General features: G+C 43.3%; 2 protein-coding genes across 8 annotated transcripts; both read right to left on the bottom strand.

The window, feature by feature from the left end:
- Nucleotides 1–5,924: 5,924 nt before the first annotated feature.
- Nucleotides 5,925–9,053, bottom strand: LOC119323092. Of its 6 annotated transcripts, none has more exons than XR_005156129.1 (6): nucleotides 8,829–9,053; nucleotides 8,531–8,763; nucleotides 7,930–8,137; nucleotides 7,744–7,843; nucleotides 6,843–7,633; nucleotides 5,925–6,451 (listed from the first exon to the last, which is right to left on the bottom strand). XR_005156129.1 is itself a non-coding variant. In XM_037596672.1 (4 exons), exons 2-4 carry the CDS (start codon nucleotides 8,671–8,673, stop codon nucleotides 7,829–7,831), a joined length of 366 nt encoding a protein of 121 aa, XP_037452569.1. In that variant the 5' UTR covers nucleotides 8,674–8,763; nucleotides 8,829–9,053; the 3' UTR covers nucleotides 7,640–7,828. The 6 variants fall into 6 exon arrangements, 1 of the variants encoding a protein (XP_037452569.1); XR_005156127.1 differs by having other exon boundaries at nucleotides 6,843–7,006; XR_005156131.1 differs by having other exon boundaries at nucleotides 6,843–6,970; nucleotides 7,930–8,053.
- A 117-nt stretch (nucleotides 9,054–9,170) lies between these two features.
- On the bottom strand, nucleotides 9,171–14,927 carry LOC119323080. 2 transcript variants are annotated; one of them, XM_037596655.1, is made up of 13 exons: nucleotides 14,635–14,927; nucleotides 14,430–14,510; nucleotides 14,082–14,148; nucleotides 13,846–13,901; nucleotides 13,679–13,773; nucleotides 13,486–13,581; nucleotides 12,766–12,864; nucleotides 12,311–12,472; nucleotides 10,847–10,972; nucleotides 10,639–10,740; nucleotides 9,727–9,831; nucleotides 9,402–9,479; nucleotides 9,171–9,287 (listed from the first exon to the last, which is right to left on the bottom strand). In XM_037596655.1, the coding sequence occupies exons 6-13, from the start codon at nucleotides 13,558–13,560 to the stop codon at nucleotides 9,237–9,239; spliced, it is 798 nt and encodes a 265-aa protein (XP_037452552.1). In that variant the 5' UTR covers nucleotides 13,561–13,581; nucleotides 13,679–13,773; nucleotides 13,846–13,901; nucleotides 14,082–14,148; nucleotides 14,430–14,510; nucleotides 14,635–14,927; the 3' UTR covers nucleotides 9,171–9,236. The 2 variants fall into 2 exon arrangements, with proteins under 2 accessions (XP_037452552.1, XP_037452557.1); XM_037596660.1 differs by lacking the exons at nucleotides 9,171–9,287; nucleotides 9,402–9,479; nucleotides 9,727–9,831; ... (2 more) ...; nucleotides 12,311–12,472; nucleotides 13,486–13,581 and having other exon boundaries at nucleotides 13,679–13,727; nucleotides 13,846–13,867.
- Nucleotides 14,928–18,272: the final 3,345 nt, after the last annotated feature.

Genomic DNA, 18,272 nt, shown 5'->3' with positions numbered 1-18,272 from the left:
GTTCAAATCTTATATGCATCATTGTGACATAGAAGAATCTGAGGATGATACAATGAATAGATTTTTTGGTGGTTTGAACCATGATATTCAGGCAAGATTTCAGTATATTCCTCGTTGCATTACTGGTATGTATGTTCGTGCTTGTACCTTTGAGAGACAGTTACAGGAGGATGCATTGGGTGACTACAACAACTACTATTCCAGTTCATGCTCACCACCGCCGGTTGGTTCCTCCACCATTGCACCTACTAGCGCAGCCCCACCTCGGATTGTGAGCGCGACATCATCTCAAGATTATGGTGCATTGTCTACGTCTGTACCTACATCAGCTACGTCTTTGCGACAAGGTAACAGTAAAGGTATTGATGATATAACTTCACATGAGAATGATGCATCCCTAGTTAACTTGAATGCATCATGTGTTGAGTTACCTGGTGATTTGAGCACAGCACCTATTTTAGAGAATCTTGATACCGTCATGAATGCGTCATGTGATCAAACAACTGAAATACCAACAATTTTGAGTGCACCCATTGAATTAACTGTTGATGCAAAAGAATCAATGTTTAATCATTTTGATATGACCTCTAATCTTGGTGATGATTTTGTGTTGAATGACTTATTGCATGTTTGCTTATTTAAGCATGTTGTAGCATGTAAATTTGATGCAAGTAAGGTTTATTCATCAACGTTGGGATGGTTTAATGATGAACATTGTCGATCTTTTGAGATGAATAAGAGCTTCACTTATATGTGCAAACTGAGTTGCAATATTTTCATGCCTTCTACTTCTTGTGCTAATTTTTTGGCTTTAGATTTTATGAACTATGCAAGTTACTCATCTATTCATGTGTTGTATATGCAAAAATTGAGGGAAGTAAAAATGGATGACATATACATATACAACATGTACACCTTGTCTCTTTTGTTTGCCACATTTCAGATTAAGCAACGCCGAGGACGGCTTTATTTTCAAGAAGGGGAGGATGATGAGGACATGACTACCTTGGATATGACCAAAAATATTGCATACATGCATATTTGTCAGGTGATTTATAGTGCAAACTATTCAATAATCTATTTATGTTATCCAGAACAAAAATACTTCACACACTTTTGTGTTTTGCCTAATTGCAGGTGTATGGGACATTTGTACAATCCACATATGAAGATAAGGAAGAAAGAGATGTTTATTTGCTGTTCAAAAAGTTCTCTCACGTCACTTTTGGCCCAAGAGAAGATAGAGTCCAAGTCTCTCACGTTCTGGACTCAGATTCGGACTGCACAGATATACCTGACTCAAAACGTCAACAACTTTTTCATACGGACTCCGAATTGGGTGATTCTTTTTTTGTTGGAAAGTAGATTTCGTGCTCTTTCCACACCAATTGGATTCACCTTAAAATTCGTCCGGAGCGTTGAGTTATGGACGAAACAATCTGATGTTGCAGCAGAATCCGAGTCAAACTACAAGTCTAAAGGTGTTACGTCACCTCCACTTGGGCCCATTGGCCTTGTATGACCTAGGGTTAGTCTGAGGCTGGCTTGGGACGTCCTTCCACCTCTTTGGCCGCCACCCCTTGCTCCTATATAAGTAGATCCATCTAGTAGCTTTTTCCTTGGGATTTGTTTAGTTAAAAGTTAGCCATTGCAACTTCGTGTACTTAGGTTGTGTCCAACGACCAGACCAAGACCGCTTACGGATCCCCACCTTTATCAATACTTCATATATACTCGCAATATTCAGATTGCTTTTATCATATTCTTGCTTGTTCTTCGATTGCTTGCAGGAATAGACCTTCGTGGTCAGGTTGATTGTGCTCCGGCGTGGTCAATAACCTCTCGGAGTTGGTTTAGCGATTGCTAAGGCGCAACGTCGTGCACGTTTGTAGTCGGATCGTCAAAGTCATCTTCACCAAATCGATAGTTATCATCTCATAGAAAGATCGGGACACCCCCGCCTCTAGCAAGGACCCCGGCCAGTACGCATAAACCAACCTGCCCTCAGATCCTTAAAAACTAAAGCTGAAGGAGGGTGTATCCCATTGCCATGCTCCTTGTATTGGTGGCCAAGCATCCGGCAGACCGCACACCAATCCGGAAGCTTTTCATATCTGACCCTGTAAATCTGCCTTTTGCCATCACGAATCATGGATACAGCATTCTTGAGAGGTTTAGAGACATTGACCCTCACCCAAACACGATGAAAGTTACCCTTGAAATCTTGCGACTGTGGCTCCGTGAACAGCACCTCTCCAAGCTTAGCGCCAAGTGACGGCACCAGATAAGCATATAGCTGTGGTACATCATGGATTTGTGCCCATATCTCTATGGTGTCTAGCTGAACTGTGGACGGCTTCGTGATCCCATCATAAGGCTTGATGATCACCGCATCCCCCCTGAAGTGCCAAGGTCCATTACGCATGACTCTCTCCCAATCCCCTAAGCACGAGAATTGGATGGTATACAGATTATCCTCCAGAGGCTTGAAATTTGCCTCCTGCGCCAGATCCCACGCTGATCTCATATTCTTGAAAAGCCAGTATTGGCTATATGTCTTCTCGGAGTGCACCCTCGCTATGGCGATCCATCTGGCTGCTTCAGGCGGCACCTCCTTCTCATCAACGATCACATCATCGAGGTCTTCCTCTCGAAGCCCCAATTCCTTCATCATCTTCTCCACATCATCTGTCCCCGATGAGCCTGCGGCAGTCGCATCCTGAGCCGCGCTCGAAGACATCTCCTCTGGAACCCTAACCCGATTGAAAACAGAATCAGGCCTTGTAGCAGCAGCCCCAAACCCCCGATCTCCCCCCGCCTCACGCAAAGCCCAGGAGAAGCTTCTGAAGCGATCGCAAAGTGCGGCGGCCGGTGATCGGGGCGGGGAAAACAAGATCTCGACAGCGGCGACTATAGTCGCCCCGGGAGGACTAAAACCCTAACGAGAGGGAAAAGCCGCTCGTTGCGGTTAACTAATACAGATTTGGATTTCACACGGACGGACATCATTTCCCTTTCAAACAATTATTGGGCTACTGGTCGGCTTGACACGGACAGCTCCTTTTGGACAGTTATATTACGCCATAAGTTGGCCATCGATCCAGCGATCCACGCATAAAGTCGACACGCGGCTGCGCGGTTTTAGTCGGGAGGATCGGTCGTTCGCCATGGTCCCGTCCAAGTCATCACGGGGCCTGGACTGAATTGGTTGACTCCGCGGCCGCTGCGGCGGCGGCCGGTGAACGCGAACGCGATCGATGATAGCTAGGCCCGGCCGCCTCGCGTAGAAATTCTACGCGTGGCACGTGGTATGCCAGGTACAGTTGGCAAGATGAGCTCTACGTTGATCCGTTCTGCGGTGTTGATCTCGCCGCGGTCTGCTGCACTGCACACCCGTCGTTGTTGCCACAGCGCCGGCTTTAGCTTTGCGTGGACGCCCGCGGTGCCACCGCTCGGCCGCGGCCACCGGCCCCTCACCGGTGTCCCGATCGATCGAGTGCGACCGCACGGCCTATGTCATGTGATGCGCTTGGCTAGCAATATATGGAGCAAATAATACAGTATTTGGCTGGCTAGAATTACCAATAGCACTCTCGTGCTCCATTCGCGAGTCTGACGTTATTTTGTTTGTCTACAACAGAAATTCACCGAAGATGAAATGCTTTACTTTAGCCTCCGTTCTCCTTGTCTGCAGCTGGCGGTAGATGGAATGCCTTGACTAATTCCCCTGAAGACTTGTCAGAGAAACAAAATTCTTGTTGGAGAAAAGGTGTAGCCGCGGGCGTAGCGATTTGCACGCGCGGGCATTCTTTATTTTCAACCTCGTTGGATTGAATCCAACGAGCAATCTTGAAACGCTGTTGACTCGATGGCACATGCGCTGCGTCGTCCTGCAGCCACACCGGTCTACCAAAACGCATTTTTAATTCATTGGAAAGTTTGCTTTAAATCATTATTTACAGAACATTGAACATGATCCATGGATGGATAACCAATTAATTATTAAGTGTGTTAGAAAAACCAATTAATTATTAGGCAACCTTTACGAACATTGGTTGTCTATATCGTCACGGGGTTGATTTGCTGACTTCCGCGGACGCGCGCTGTTTCAAAAAAAAAAGAAAAAAAAAGAGCTAGCGCTTAGCCACCGGGCCTCGCTCGCCGGTGCCGCCATCCACCGCATGTGATGATCGCGATCGACACGAGGCAGAGGAGCATGTCCGCCACGTCCGGGAGCATAGGGCGCCGTGCGCTGCCTCCCGTTCCCGTTCTCGGTCGGTTCATGGCGGCGAGCTAGCTCGTGAGTCGTGATGCACGTCGGCATGCGCTCGCGAGCGTGTGTGTCTCCGTGACCCTCTTCCTTTGCACTCCTTGCAGATTTTTGTTTCTTTTGAAAACATAGTCTTTGTAGATGATGATAGGGACGTTTCTCGTCCAAAAGAGCAAACAGAGGATGGGCTCCAGGGAGGGCTTAAAAAAACATTATTTCTATGTCACAAAAAAGTTGAACTTTTTTTGAGTTGAAAAATTGAACTTTTTTTACATACAAAATGCATATATAACACATTCAGGGAAATTTTTATAACAATAAACTTCCATACGCGGTGTATACAAAAAAAACAAATACATAAACGAAAAGGCGCCAATTTTATTGTTGTTCGGCTGGGATTACTTTTTGTAGATTACAAATCATAATTTTTTTTAACAAAATTTTACAGATCCTTGTGAATTATGTATAATTTTTAACATATTTTTTCCATATTATTTAAACTTTATAAAAAAATTTAATCATTTGAAATACAGTCCTCCGATACCCCTATCCATCAAAAATTCACCCAACATTTCTCGTTGTTATAATTGTGATATTTCTCATCTCTATTATGCACTCATGTTTTTTAGAGTGATTCATCTCTTGTTATTGGGCTCGGCAGCAACTGTGAAAACACATGTCTGCATTTCATAATATTAAGATCACTGCTATACAATGGTAAAAACTGCTATAATGTCGATTTGACGGCAAGCCATCTATATAAATTGCAACTCCACCAAAGTAGAATTTTGCTTCCTAGAACAATCACCCAGAAAATTGAAATACGCTATACTATCGATTTGACAGGGATCTACATATATAAGTTGCAAATCCAGTAAAGGAGAAATTTGTTTTCTGAATAATGTTCTCTAAGTTCTAATTAAGGATACAAACTATTTGCGATAAATATCTGTATTCCTGCCTAACAGAGGCATGATAACACAAATATAGTTATGCAAAAACACAGACCATTGGACCTTTATCCGTGTTCCTCCGTAACTAAGGCATGATAAGACAAAGAAATTTATTTAAAACAAACAATGTGTTTGATAAAAATATATGAGAAACAAAAAAAGATGAACTAGCAAACTCTTAGACAAGCCTTTTACAATATGTCATTTCATATTTCAGAATAGTGTATGTGTATCGATCGAGCCTTTCCCAACAGATTTTAAAACCGCGTAAATCGATTGAGTTTTCTCCAATAAACAAAAATAATATTTTTCTCAAAAAAAATGAACCGCGACAGACCATACAAAGAGATTGCACAATAATAGTGAAACTAATCTTCAGAGATACCATATTGTGATGGAGCAGAGTCGGAGCCGTACCGAAAAACAAAAAACAACATGCCGTACCCCGAACATAATACGTCTACGCCTAGCTAACTGGTTCCGCGTATCGCGACAGTCGCTGCTTTACTAGTGGTTGGGGCGCCACCGGGTGGCGCCGCTTGAGGCGTGCATGTGCGGTGGCAGATAGTTGGCTGCACTTTTCATTCACTTTTTGTCGCTATGATTAGAACATGTACATGGAACTGCCGGTCAACTCATGTGGACTTTGATTACTTACAGGACCAACAAAAATGCATTACTTGCAATGTACATTTATAAAATAAATCAGAAATATTATTAATAGGTAGGCTTATATGAACATAGAGTAACAGTCTTACATCCTACAAAGACTTATACCTATAGAGATGATGGACTGCAGAGCCTAAATTTTCTAAACTCAAGCATCCACAAAATGAAATCATCTCATGATGATGATGAATGATAACCACTGAACATAACTCCAAAGACCTAATAAGAAGCCAAGACTATTCGACTAAAATTTTAATTATGAAAGAGATGACAGCAGGCCGATGATCTAAACTACAACCGAGGAGTTCTTTCCTCCCTCTTTCTCTAAATTACATGTCTGCAAATAAGTTTCAAAACAACAGGGATGGCATGGAATTCCAGTGAATGAAAATGAATAAATTATGGCTGACATCTCCGCTTCACCTTCGAAGCTGCATCTCACAAGTTGACTATAACCATTCTAGATGCTCATAATCTTTGGAAGTCCATCAAGCTTTGCAGCATGTACAAACTGCATTACTCCATACGTGGTTTCATTGGAAACACCGATATATTGTACCTAGATTAGAGGAGACAAACATGGAATTATATACTGGTTTATGGTTACCTGTCTGCTATCTTCGGCTGTCTTATGCATATACTCTGAGTGAATTATTCAAATGTGCGTTTATGAACACAACAATCATATGTTCATAATCTAGAATAAATCTAGGCTATTATTACAACGAAAATGCACATGGTTTTTAAAGAGTGTGCAAAATACATGCACCAAATCCTTTGGAAAGATAGATCCATACTAAGATTTGTGTTCAATTAATAATTATCTGGTTGTTGTTTCTAAAATAAAATTATACTCCCTCCGTCCCATAATATAAGAGCGTTTTTTACACTAGTGTAGTGTCAAAAAAACGCTCTTATATTATGGGACAGAGGGAGTATTACACTATTACCTTCCCTTTACCAATTAGTTCCTAATTAGTTCCTGAAAGCTTTCCATTGATCCACACATGGGACGCTTGGCCTCCATTTGGTTGAATTGTAACTGAATTCACCGTAACGTGCGACATACCTATCTAGCCTGAAGACATAAAGCAAACTTTGGAGCCAAAGTTGTCTTTTTTGTCAAATAAAATAATAATGATGACATATTAATACAAACAAAGTATGAAAAATTCTATGTGAAAAATGAAAGAATTAACATGAAGAATGTGTGCTGAAAACAGTCTGTATAAGACGACAAAAGGACTCACAGAGGATGAAAAAGAGAACTCAGATTTACAATTTTCAAGTTCAGTAAGGAAATGCAAAATGTGAAATATGATTGTGTATGAATCAATCTGGAACAAGATGTGAAAATTATTCTGAGCAAAAATAATCTTTGAAATAAACACTACCCAGTGTATGTGAAGAAAATCAGTGTAGTCTTTAGATAAGCATGAAAGGCTCTTTTCGACACTTTCCTTTATAATGGGATCATCAACACACACCTTTCTGCATTGTACCGATGAAAAGTGTGATCTGAATAACCAGAAATTTTGGTGGCTAAAGTTGTCTAGTCGGAAACATAGTGAGCTGGGAACGACAAATGGATTCAGAAGCATGCTATCTGAAGTGGGAATCAGGGAACTCCAAATGGATTAGAAAACTGCAAATAAATTATAAGGCCGGTTTAGGGTACTTTGTCTCGTGGCTTGGATTTCATCCACCTGCCTACATATAGATCAGTCCTCCCTTGAGTCTCCTTGGGTTGCATTCGGTAGTAACAACCAATAGAAGTGGAGTATTTCAATTAAAACTGGGATCAACTTCAGAAAATAAGACGGTGGTCGAAGGGAAGGAAGGAATGTGTACCGGCAATTTCTGCGGTGTCCAGTATGTTGATGCCCTGATTAAAAGAATAAGAGAGCATATCATGGGATTCCTTCTCTGTTCTTTGCTATCCAAAGATCATCTAAGAGAAGTAAACATTAGACTAAGATGTAAAAAAACTGGACCAACAACAACAACAGAAACATGAAGGTTCAGCTCTGCACATACTGTTCTAAGAGTTATCTCGCTAATAAGGAGATCTGAATCTCCCAGCTTCTTGTACGGCAACTTCGCTGCTTCTGGCTGCGGACACGTCTCGGGTGCCATCTTCGGGAATGTTGGGCACTCAACCCTGGTAAGTATGAGGAGATTGCAGCAAGCACCATTTGTCGCGTATACTGTTGTCAAATTTTTTGTTGTTGCATATAATGAAACCCTGTTCTTGCACATTCCAACAAACATATCAAGAAGAAAAAAATCAATGCGTGAAATGATGTAAAAATCAGTTTTTGTTTCGTAGATGCCTAAATTCATCTTTACTCAAGGAGATTCTAGCAAATTAGCCTAGCAATTAGCCACATGCAGCAAAGAAACACCAGTATGCAGTCACTTTAGTCTGCGAAATGTTCAAAAGTTTGGAGAAAATACCATTGTCTTTGCAAAAAGAAACTATCAAGAGGCAAGAACTGGTTACTACAGAGTACAGACTGAAATCTTCATCAACATCACAACAATGCGGATGCTTATAAACTAATATACCAATAAATCCAATCTATTTGGTCTACAACATGACGAGTGGAGAATGAAAGAGCAAAAGAATCAATCTCACCCGACAGAGTCGAGGATGTCGTTGGAGATCTTGGCGGCTCCCTTGTGCAGGTCTCCCAGGCTGTAGGCCGCTGCCGCTTGATCACTGGCGTCTCCCCTGACCCCGCAGAAAAGCCTCAACAAAGTCTTGGTTTGCAAGCACATCACAAGGAAATTTATAGACGACCTCAACTGACTCCATTCAGAACTGGGTAATTAAGAGAGGTCCTCAATAGCTGGCAGCTTCATGCAAGGCTGAAAAACAAGAACAAATTCAAATGCGTACGAGTCAGAGAGCAATGAATGGATGATGGACTCACCATCGAGTTGCAGTTGCAGAGACTGAGCACCGTATCGAGGGCTCCGTACATAGCTGGCGCGGGCCCGGGGTTGGATCTGATGAGTCGTGCAAGGACAACGGCAACGTCTCCGATGCTCTGCATCGAACCCAACGCCCTGACAGAACGCAACGCCTTCAGTGTACTGACGACCTGCATCTCCACCCCATGTTGTCTCTTTGCTGCCATCACGGAGAATCCCATGATCCTAGATGCCCGAAAGGACAATGGTATGAAATTTTCAAAACAGGACTAAGCACTACATGATGTTGTGGTTACCAAATGACATTACTTACAAGTTAATGCACTGCAAAAATTAGTACACTTTTTCACAGTAGTACAGCTTGCATTTGACGAGAACCCATACGTCTTCCTACAAAATGGTCAGCTTTAACCATTACATAACACATAATGGCAGCCATAGTGCTGAACTTCATCACACTGGTAAAGCACAAAGACAACAAGGTCTTCAGTAAAATCTAACAGGCACATAAGACCAAGAAATGTTTAGAGGCTTTAGAATTTAGCACATATGGGATTTAATAAACAAATTACCTTATATTTTGGACAGAAAATCAAGGAGAGGAGGGATATGTAGTCCCTGACTCCCAATCGCCTTGTCCCTTTCAGCTGCTGCAGGGAAAAAGCAATCGAAAGATCAGCACACACCACCATTCAACCACGCACACTAGCGCAAGCACAACATGCGCACACCACGACATCTAGCACACACGCATGCCACCGGCAGCACGCGCAGCACAGAGGCATGCCCGCTCCACACCACGCCCAGCTGCGACTGCCAACGCCGCCAAGATGTCCGCAACTTTTGCTCCAATGGTAGAGAGAGGATTGGAAGGAGAGAGGGCCGCCACACAATCACCTTCGATTTGCAACCACCGCAGACGGCCTTCAGCGTGACGACGGCGGGGTGGCCCGAGAGGTGTTGCATGATCTCGACCTCGCGGTGGACCGTGTCCTCGACGTTCTTGGGGATATACCAATAAACAGTGGTATAAGTGTATAACAGAGCAATGCAGCTATCATGAGAAGCATAAAGAGATGAAGGCATCACAACTCATGGAAGATGAAATGAATATTGGAGTTATTTATTTCACAAGGAAAACAATAATAAATATCAAATGGCAAAACACATCGCATATATTTGAGCAATAGCACTCTGGCTGTTTATTTTCAGTAGTCATTCACACATTTAGGCAAGGCCACAAGGCACATTAGGGGCTGATCAGGTGAGCTAAACATATACAAATAAAAACATTGCCAGGGTGGATAAAGGGTCACATGTTAGAGATGAGTCAATACAAAAATTAAACAAGTTCTGGCAGAATAACTGCACTGACAAGAGCATGCAATATTACTTGGCAAGTGTAAACTTCAAATGGCATGTAAAATAAACAATCACTTCCAAATTCGTACAAGTTGTAAAGGCTAGTTATATATGCAATCGAAGTTAAGGGACTTTAGGATGCGAATCACAACCAAGTTATTAGCAACAAAGCAAAACAAAGTTACCGAGTTACAGTAAAAGCTAACGAAAAATATCAAAAATTTGCATCAAGAATATGATATCCGTGCAGTTACAATTCTACTTGGAAATATACAGAAGTCCACACCTTGAACAGCTCAAATCTACAGCCAAGGGAGGGACACGCAGAGAAGAAATTCTAAACTAAACATGAGCACGATCTCAATCACTACGTCCATAAAGGCTCCTCCGCCGCAGCAGATCGAGAATGACAGGACAGGAGGAAGCAGGGAAGAGGATCAAACTCACCCTGTTCTGGTCAACAACGTCGACGATGACGACGAGGCGGCCGTAGTCCTTGCCGTAGTTCACCAGGGCCACCCACCCGATCAGCACGAACCTCTTGAACGGCTGTACGAGCACAAAAACAAGGCAACCATGGTCAACAACCAAGACCACCAGAGAGAAGGCGACAGAAAAGGCCTAACGGCGAGTTGGATTTCACAGGTCTTCCTACCATAGATCCGAACGGAGCCGAACTTGCCGTGTCCGATCTCGTTGCCGAGCTCGTGGTAGGAGACGATGATAGGGTTGGGATCTTTGGACGGTTGGAGACGCAGAGCAAATCGACTGAGGCTGCAAGCTGGGATGGTGCCGAAGGCGGCGGCGGCGGCACGACCACCATCACCAATTAGCAAGTATCCATTGTTGTTGTGCCATGACCATGAATCAATCACAAGGTTTTTCTTTTGTGACTAGCACTACTGCTAGGCTGCTAGCTGTACGTGTCCATCCATCCATGCGTCTACCAAACAATTATATCATCTTAAGAGAACTCGATGAACTGTCAACATGCATCAGTTTTATTGGACAACTCCTCCTTCTATGCATGCTTTATCTATTCGTGTGACTGCTGTGTTCATCAACATCAACAGCAAGAAAAAGCTGCTGCCAAAGGTAAGTGTGCCTCTCTGAACCTTGATTTGCTTTAGGTTGTATATATATCTAGTTAAACTCTGATCTTAGGTTACGTACATGTCTTCCTACCAAAAGCTAACAATTAGTGATGTTTTTCAGATAGAGGTGTTAATGTTCTTTCTGCTGCTACTGCTGTCCTTTGTGACCCCATCACCAAGGCTCTCTTGGCAGGATTCCTTGGTATGCGTAAATAACCATGGCGATTCCTCAAGTGTCAACGTTTCCTACTCTCTAATAACAGAAAAAAGCAAGAAACGCTGGGATTCATCAATTCCCATTGAACTGATCCTTGATTCTTCTGTAAACCTATAATAAAGAACACATATTTATGCATATTTCATCAAGTATATGCTAGAAATATCAACAAGCGGTGTCCATTCATAAAGCAGAAGATAGTTTGATAGATACTAATAGGTTTGCTAACATAGAAGGGCCAGTCTTGATCAGAGATGCACGACCAGAAGATTTAGCAGTCTCAAAAAGCAAAGGCGGAGTTCCACAGATCATAGGTACACATAGGAAATTGTATGGAAAACATTAAGTTGTAACTCTATCTACAGTCGGAGCCGAACCCCCAGGGTCCCCACCCGCTAGTCGCCGGAGCAGACGACGGAGGTGGCAGGGACCAACGGTGTTGCCCGAAGGAAGGAGGCAGGTAGTTGTGTTCGCCTTTCCCATTGCCTCGCTCAAGCGGTTAGGAGCAAAGTGGTAGATCATGCCTGGTTGTTTTGCGTCCCTCCTAATGAACTTCATTTGATCTAGTATATGCAAGTAAAAAGCCCTAGGATCAAACATTTTCCAAGAGAAAAAGGATACTCCATGCTCGATGCAATAAATTAATATTACAAGCACACCAACTGATAATCCCAAAGAAAGTGGAACAAATCAAGCAGCAACAATGATACTTCAGAAGGAGTAGCAAGCTTTCCAATCACAGCCACAAAACAAACAAAATAACGAGATAGCACAAAAAAAAGAAGCTTCGGAAGATCTGCAGTCCCACCTGAGCCACAAGCAGGCCTGCCATAGTAGAGCCGTAGTGCCGCCTGAGTAAAAAAACCAGCGGTGGAGGGGCACGATGATGTCGACGAGGTCGAGAAGCGGAGCCCCTGCATCTTCTCCTGTTCGCACCAAGCAGGTACGGCGCCACCACCTTGTATAGTGCCTAGTTTGTTCAGAGAAACATGAAGCTAATTTCTGCCATAAAGCTCAAACCGAATAATAGCGTACCTATATAGCTCGCATGCACTTCGAAATATCACAATTTAAGTACTCATTGTTAAATTAATGTCAAAATCAACCCAGCAGAAAATCATGGACAAAATTTTCTTCTAAGTACCAGACTATGCATCAATCTTAATGCAGAGAAAAATACAAAAATAATATTACAAAATGATCAAGGAAATGCTGAACATAAGTGAATAAGAAACAAGTTTACCACCAAGCACAAAGGTGTACCTTCATAGATATCAGGCTTGCCAACATGTGAAGAGATGCGGTGATAAACAACATTTGCTCCTCTGATGGACATGCTATGTTTAGTGTGGATCTTCTGTTCTGAGAAGGGAATCAACAGGCAATGCCAGTGAACAGGGCTTGGATAGGATCATAGAATTCAGTCTGAGCTATAAAACAAAAAAATCATCCTCGACAAAGGACATATATGAGTTACAGGTTCCAATTATTAATTAAGACTTTGTCTCCTTGTAGTATGTGTGATACATAGGTATATTGCAACGAATATCACCTAATAAAAAATAGGTTGTACAAGTAAGCAACAAAATTGTTGGATGTTGCCATAAATCCTTCCATTTCTCCTTACATTGACATGTGATGCACATCTTCACACATCAAAAGATTGAAAACACATCACTTGTTTTCACCAATTTCTTGGAACCATTTGAGCATTGGTAGGTAGATTACTGTCATCCATGAATCAAAAATAGGAAATAAATAACAATCAGAAAACATTATATTTTTTTAATCTACACTGGAGAAGGACAGAAGCACATATCAAGCCTGTGAACATTTTCCATGTTGCAAACTTTAACATGGAGGAAAAGGAAGTGTAGGACAAGAAAAATGTAGTCTATAGCCAACTATATGAACAACCATAAATCAAAACAAGCTGAATATTTCTAGAAGATATTTATGAGTTTTCAACAGTACAACACTTACATCAGAACTGATCTGCTCTCCAATAGAAAAAGTCAGGTTCAAGTGGCCATACTTTTTGCGAAACACCAACACCATTTCAGGCTGAATGTTATGTACCTAAACAATATGAGTCGACTCAGCTCCATGTTTTCCTAATAGATCTTTACCCTTTCTTATTATAACTAACTACTTGTTCTTACAAGATGACCTGTACCTTATCATACTTCTCAAATGATCACGTTCTTCTTGACTACAGTTTCTTCCTGTAGGTGACACATCATTGCGCTCAGGAACTCTATGAATGTATCCCTGAGCAAACATTTACTCTCCAAATAAAGAGCTAGCACCGGTAGGAATTGTAAGACATGATTCTGCACTGACCTTTTAATGGGGATATCCAAGTCTGCAATGCAACGAAGCGTTAAGTTAATAAATTCCTGCAAGAATCACATAGCATCACTACTAAGACCTCAAAACTCATCGACAAAAGCAGCACAAGAAAGAATGCCACACGATCTCAATCGATTATGGTTTCAGAACAGGTGAGTAAACAGTGCGGTCAGAAGGAACTCTGAATCCAGGCAGATTGTACTGCTGAATCCAAGCAGGCTGGGTACCTGATTTGCAGAGCTGCTCGGAGACCTTGATCATATCATACCCCACCACCACGCATAGGGTCACATTCTGCTCCCACATGAAAAAACCAGAGAGAATAGAGTAAGCAATTATTGCTTGATTATCATCTGAATAAGGGAATCGACAAGAGGAACATAGGAATCTTGCTGGTGTAGTTGTGAACGTGCTTTTGCAGCCCAGATCACTTCACTATTTTAATAAAAAAAGCATTTTCTTCACCAACGCGATGGGTGATGTGCCATGTTTCAATTCATAATCGAGCCTAAATGACCAGAAAACACAATATGTGGGCAGCTAGACACATGAATGAAATAGAACCATCAATAAACCTGGGATGGCCAATGCGTGTGCAGAGGAAACAGCGGCCACGGCGTCCGCCTCTGTAATAGCAGCATGGACAGGCGAATAACCTGCAGTAGCATCAATAAGCGAGAAGTCGGCAGGAAAAAAAATTGTTGCTTCCTCTATCTCCGGTGACGGCAGAGCCCCCCCTACCCCATCCACATCTGACCTTGCATCATTTTCGCATCTCACCTCAGGTTGTTTGTGGTGGATCTCCTCATCCACACCTGCCGGCGGCCCCTCCATCTTTTTGCCATCCCTGAGCACAAGGTGGGCCCTTGGCTATCCCGTGGGGAGAAGAGGGGAGGGGCAGAGGACCAGTAGCGGAGGAGGAAGAATGTGCGATGGCGACGGCATATTCCGTCTGCGTTCCTCCGGCCGATGGCGGAAGCAGAGCCATGGCGTGCCAGAGCCTGCATCGGATCCGGACCAGCTGCTTGATCTGGGGCGAGGAGGAGGCAAGGAGGTCATCAGTGGTGGGGATAGTGATGTAGACTCGACTAGATGGCGAGTCGTTCGTCGGCCCGAACTTTCACGGTACTAGCAGCAACAAGAAATTCCGATCGAGCAAAGATACAAGACCGTAATATCAAAAACTGGCGTCGAGTAGATGAATCAACTCCACGCGTAGCAGCGAAAAAATCCGTCACGGATCAGCAAAAGCAAACACGATATTTGGTGTCCCCCGACATGGGACTTTTCTGACTTTTATTCAACTCACGATCTAAACAAAACTTCTCAAATAAAACCTGACCCTGTACACGGCCGTAGCCGGCCCCTTATATAGGCGCACACAACCGACTCTCTAGCTAGCTTAAACTGACTTGGACTCCTACTCTTATCCCAACTAACAAATTAACAAACTTAATTATCCGGCACCGTTGATCACATAGCAACCTATGAAAAACTAGGACTCTTCTTTATTAGACCAAAAGAAATCAACGTGACATATCCTTAAATAAACTAAATCTTGATTTTCATGGTGCCTACCATCACGTATTGGCTTGGTGTTCTAAACCGTGGCTCAACCTTGTCTTGTACTGGTATTTTAATTACCATGTCCCCTATTCGTAACATATGCCCTGCGCTACCTGAAGCTTGCTCCGTCGTTAGCTTGACTGCCCTGCAATCTTTTGGTCCATTGTTCTGCTGCATATCAAGCTCGCGATTTATAGTAACGACAGCACCAGTACACCGTTGAGCCGGAAACATAGCAATGGCACTAGTGGCCACATCATTCCCTCTCTCTTGGAATGAAGCCGTCCTCGGTTTCATGGTAAATTTTGGGACTGAATCAATAGCATCTTGCTTTATATCACTAGAAAACATCGGTCGGAGCACACGCCGTCTTCCAACATCCCAGAAAGAATAAGTATTGGATCTTCCTTCATGTGTAGCATGATGATCATATTGCCATGGTCTACCTAACAATAAGTGGCATGCATCCATTGGCAATACATCGCAAATCACTGTATCTGTATAGTCACCGACTGAAAAATTGACACGCACCTTGTGAGTAACTTTTAATTTGCCAGACTGATATAACCACTCGATGCAGTGCGGCTGCGGGTGTTTCCACGCTCGCAATTCTAATGCGTCCACCAATGCCTTGCTGACCGCATTGGTGTAGCTTCCACCATCTATGATTAGCTTGCAACTTGTGTTGTTGATCATGCACTGAGTTTGAAAAATATTCCAACGCTGTCCTTTATCCTCAATACGATCGTCTTGCACTCGCTGCACCATTAGTGAAGGATATGACTCAGCAGCTTCAAAACTCGCAACGACATTTTCAGTATCCTTAGACTTTTCACTAGAAGTGTCAGAAACTGCCTCTTCATCACTAGCGGATGCATAGCCATCTCTCGTGAGCAACACTCTTTTCTCATTAGGACATTCACGCTTCATATGTCCCCTTCCTCCACACTTGAAACACTCTATGCCACTAGTGCGGCCGGTCGATTGTGCACTAGAATCAACCATCGACAGTCCTGATTTTGGAGCATCCTTTTGCACGGAACCATGAGAGTGATTTGATGATGTCGCCCTGGAGCTAGGTCCGTCATCCTCATTCTTATGCTGCGAGCGTCGCCATGTGTTCAAAGTGGCACAGGAAACTGTGTTGACTTGGCGTCGCTTAATCTGTTGTTCCGCACGCACAGCTTGGTGCACAAGATCTTGTATGTTGTAGTAGACCACCATCTCAACACGATCCTGCACCTCGATATTTAGCCCGTTAAAGAAACGTGCCATGGTCGCCTCTGGATCCTCCGTTGTCCCTGTACGTATCATAAGCAATTCCATCTCCTTGTAATATTCATCCACACTCATATTACCTTGAGAGAGCCGCTGCAACTTGTTGTACATATCTTTTTTATAGTGCTCAGGAACAAAACGTCGCATCATGAATTCTTTCATACCTCGCCAAGTCGTCGGGCGATGTCTTGAACGACAAATTTGATTCCACCAAATTAGCGCGTAACCGGTGAACTCAATTCCAGCAAGTTGAACTTTCTTCTCCTCACTATAATGATGGGCATCAAAAATTTGATCAACACGCATCTCCCACTCCAAATAGCCTTCTGGTTCGCACTTGCCGGAGAAAGAAGGGATTGAAATTTTTATGCGCCCAATTCCATCGTCCAAAGGAACACGCACAGCTTGACCAACACGGTCATGCGCTCCACCACGAGCGGAAGTTTCAGGACGAGGCTCATAGTGTCGTGGTCGTGGAGCGTACCCCACTGCCTGGTCAACGCCGTCATCAAGACCATCATCTCCAACATGAGGTGCCGCCAAACGGCGATCATGCACGCCGGCATGTCCGTCGTGAGCCGGTGGTGCATAACGCAGTGGAGCAGCCGGAGCAGTCTGTGGTGGTGCAGAATTCGTTGCCGGCATATTGATGATGTCTGCCAAACCATCGAACCGAGTGATCAGGACATCTATCCTTTTGCCGAGCGCATCATGACATTGCTTGATGTAGTTGCATGTGTGGTCAAAACCATCCCGAATATTTTGAGGAATATCATCCGCGTACACTGGACGTACAATTTCCTGAGAATCAGCAGCAACCTCGTCTTCCTTGTTGACCGAGGTCGACATCTTGATCAACACAATACCGTGAACAACCTTAGCTCTGAATACCACTTGATGTAGACTCGACTAGATGGCGAGTCGTTTGTCGGCCCGAACTTTCACGGTACTAGCAGCAACAAGAAATTCCGATCGAGCAAAGATACAAGACCGTAATATCAAAAACTGGCGTCGAGTAGATGAATCAACTCCACGCGTAGCAGCGAAAAAATCCGTCACGGATCAGCAAAAGCAAACACGATATTTGGTGTCCCCCGACATGGGACTTTTCTGACTTTTATTCAACTCACGATCTAAACAAAACTTCTCAAATAAAACCTGACCCTGTACACGGCCGTAGCCGGCCCCTTATATAGGCGCACACAACCGACTCTCTAGCTAGCTTAAACTGACTTGGACTCCTACTCTTATCCCAACTAACAAATTAACAAACTTAATTATCCGGCACCGTTGATCACATAGCAACCTATGAAAAACTAGGACTCTTCTTTATTAGACCAAAAGAAATCAACGTGACATATCCTTAAATAAACTAAATCTTGATTTTCATGGTGCCTACCATCACGTATTGGCTTGGTGTTCTAAACCGTGGCTCAACCTTGTCTTGTACTGGTATTTTAATTACCATGTCCCCTATTCGTAACATATGCCCTGCGCTACCTGAAGCTTGCTCCGTCGTTAGCTTGACTGCCCTGCAATCTTTTGGTCCATTGTTCTGCTGCATATCAAGCTCG

Source organism: Triticum dicoccoides, chromosome 1B (assembly GCF_002162155.2).
Source record: "Triticum dicoccoides isolate Atlit2015 ecotype Zavitan chromosome 1B, WEW_v2.0, whole genome shotgun sequence".
In the NCBI taxonomy this organism is placed as follows: Eukaryota; Viridiplantae; Streptophyta; class Magnoliopsida; order Poales; family Poaceae; genus Triticum; species Triticum dicoccoides.
The sequence above is the reverse complement of the archived record's forward strand: the minus strand, read 5'-3'. Positions and strand labels throughout refer to the sequence as shown.

Coding starts and splice junctions, on each gene's coding strand:
- LOC119323092 (XM_037596672.1), bottom strand. CDS start 8,673: ATGTGCTTGCAAACCAAGACTTTGTTGAGGCTTTTCTGCGGGGTCAGG. Junction 8,138..8,530: donor GACATCCTCGACTCTGTCGG/GTGAGATTGATT, acceptor GTGCAAGAACAG/GGTTTCATTATATGCAACAA.
- LOC119323080 (XM_037596655.1), bottom strand. CDS start 13,560: ATGGTGTTGGTGTTTCGCAAAAAGTATGGCCACTTGAACCTGACTTTT. Junction 10,973..12,310: donor CAGGCCTGCTTGTGGCTCAG/GTGGGACTGCAG, acceptor GCACCATCCCAG/CTTGCAGCCTCAGTCGATTT. Junction 10,741..10,846: donor CGGCTCCGTTCGGATCTATG/GTAGGAAGACCT, acceptor GTGCTCGTACAG/CCGTTCAAGAGGTTCGTGCT.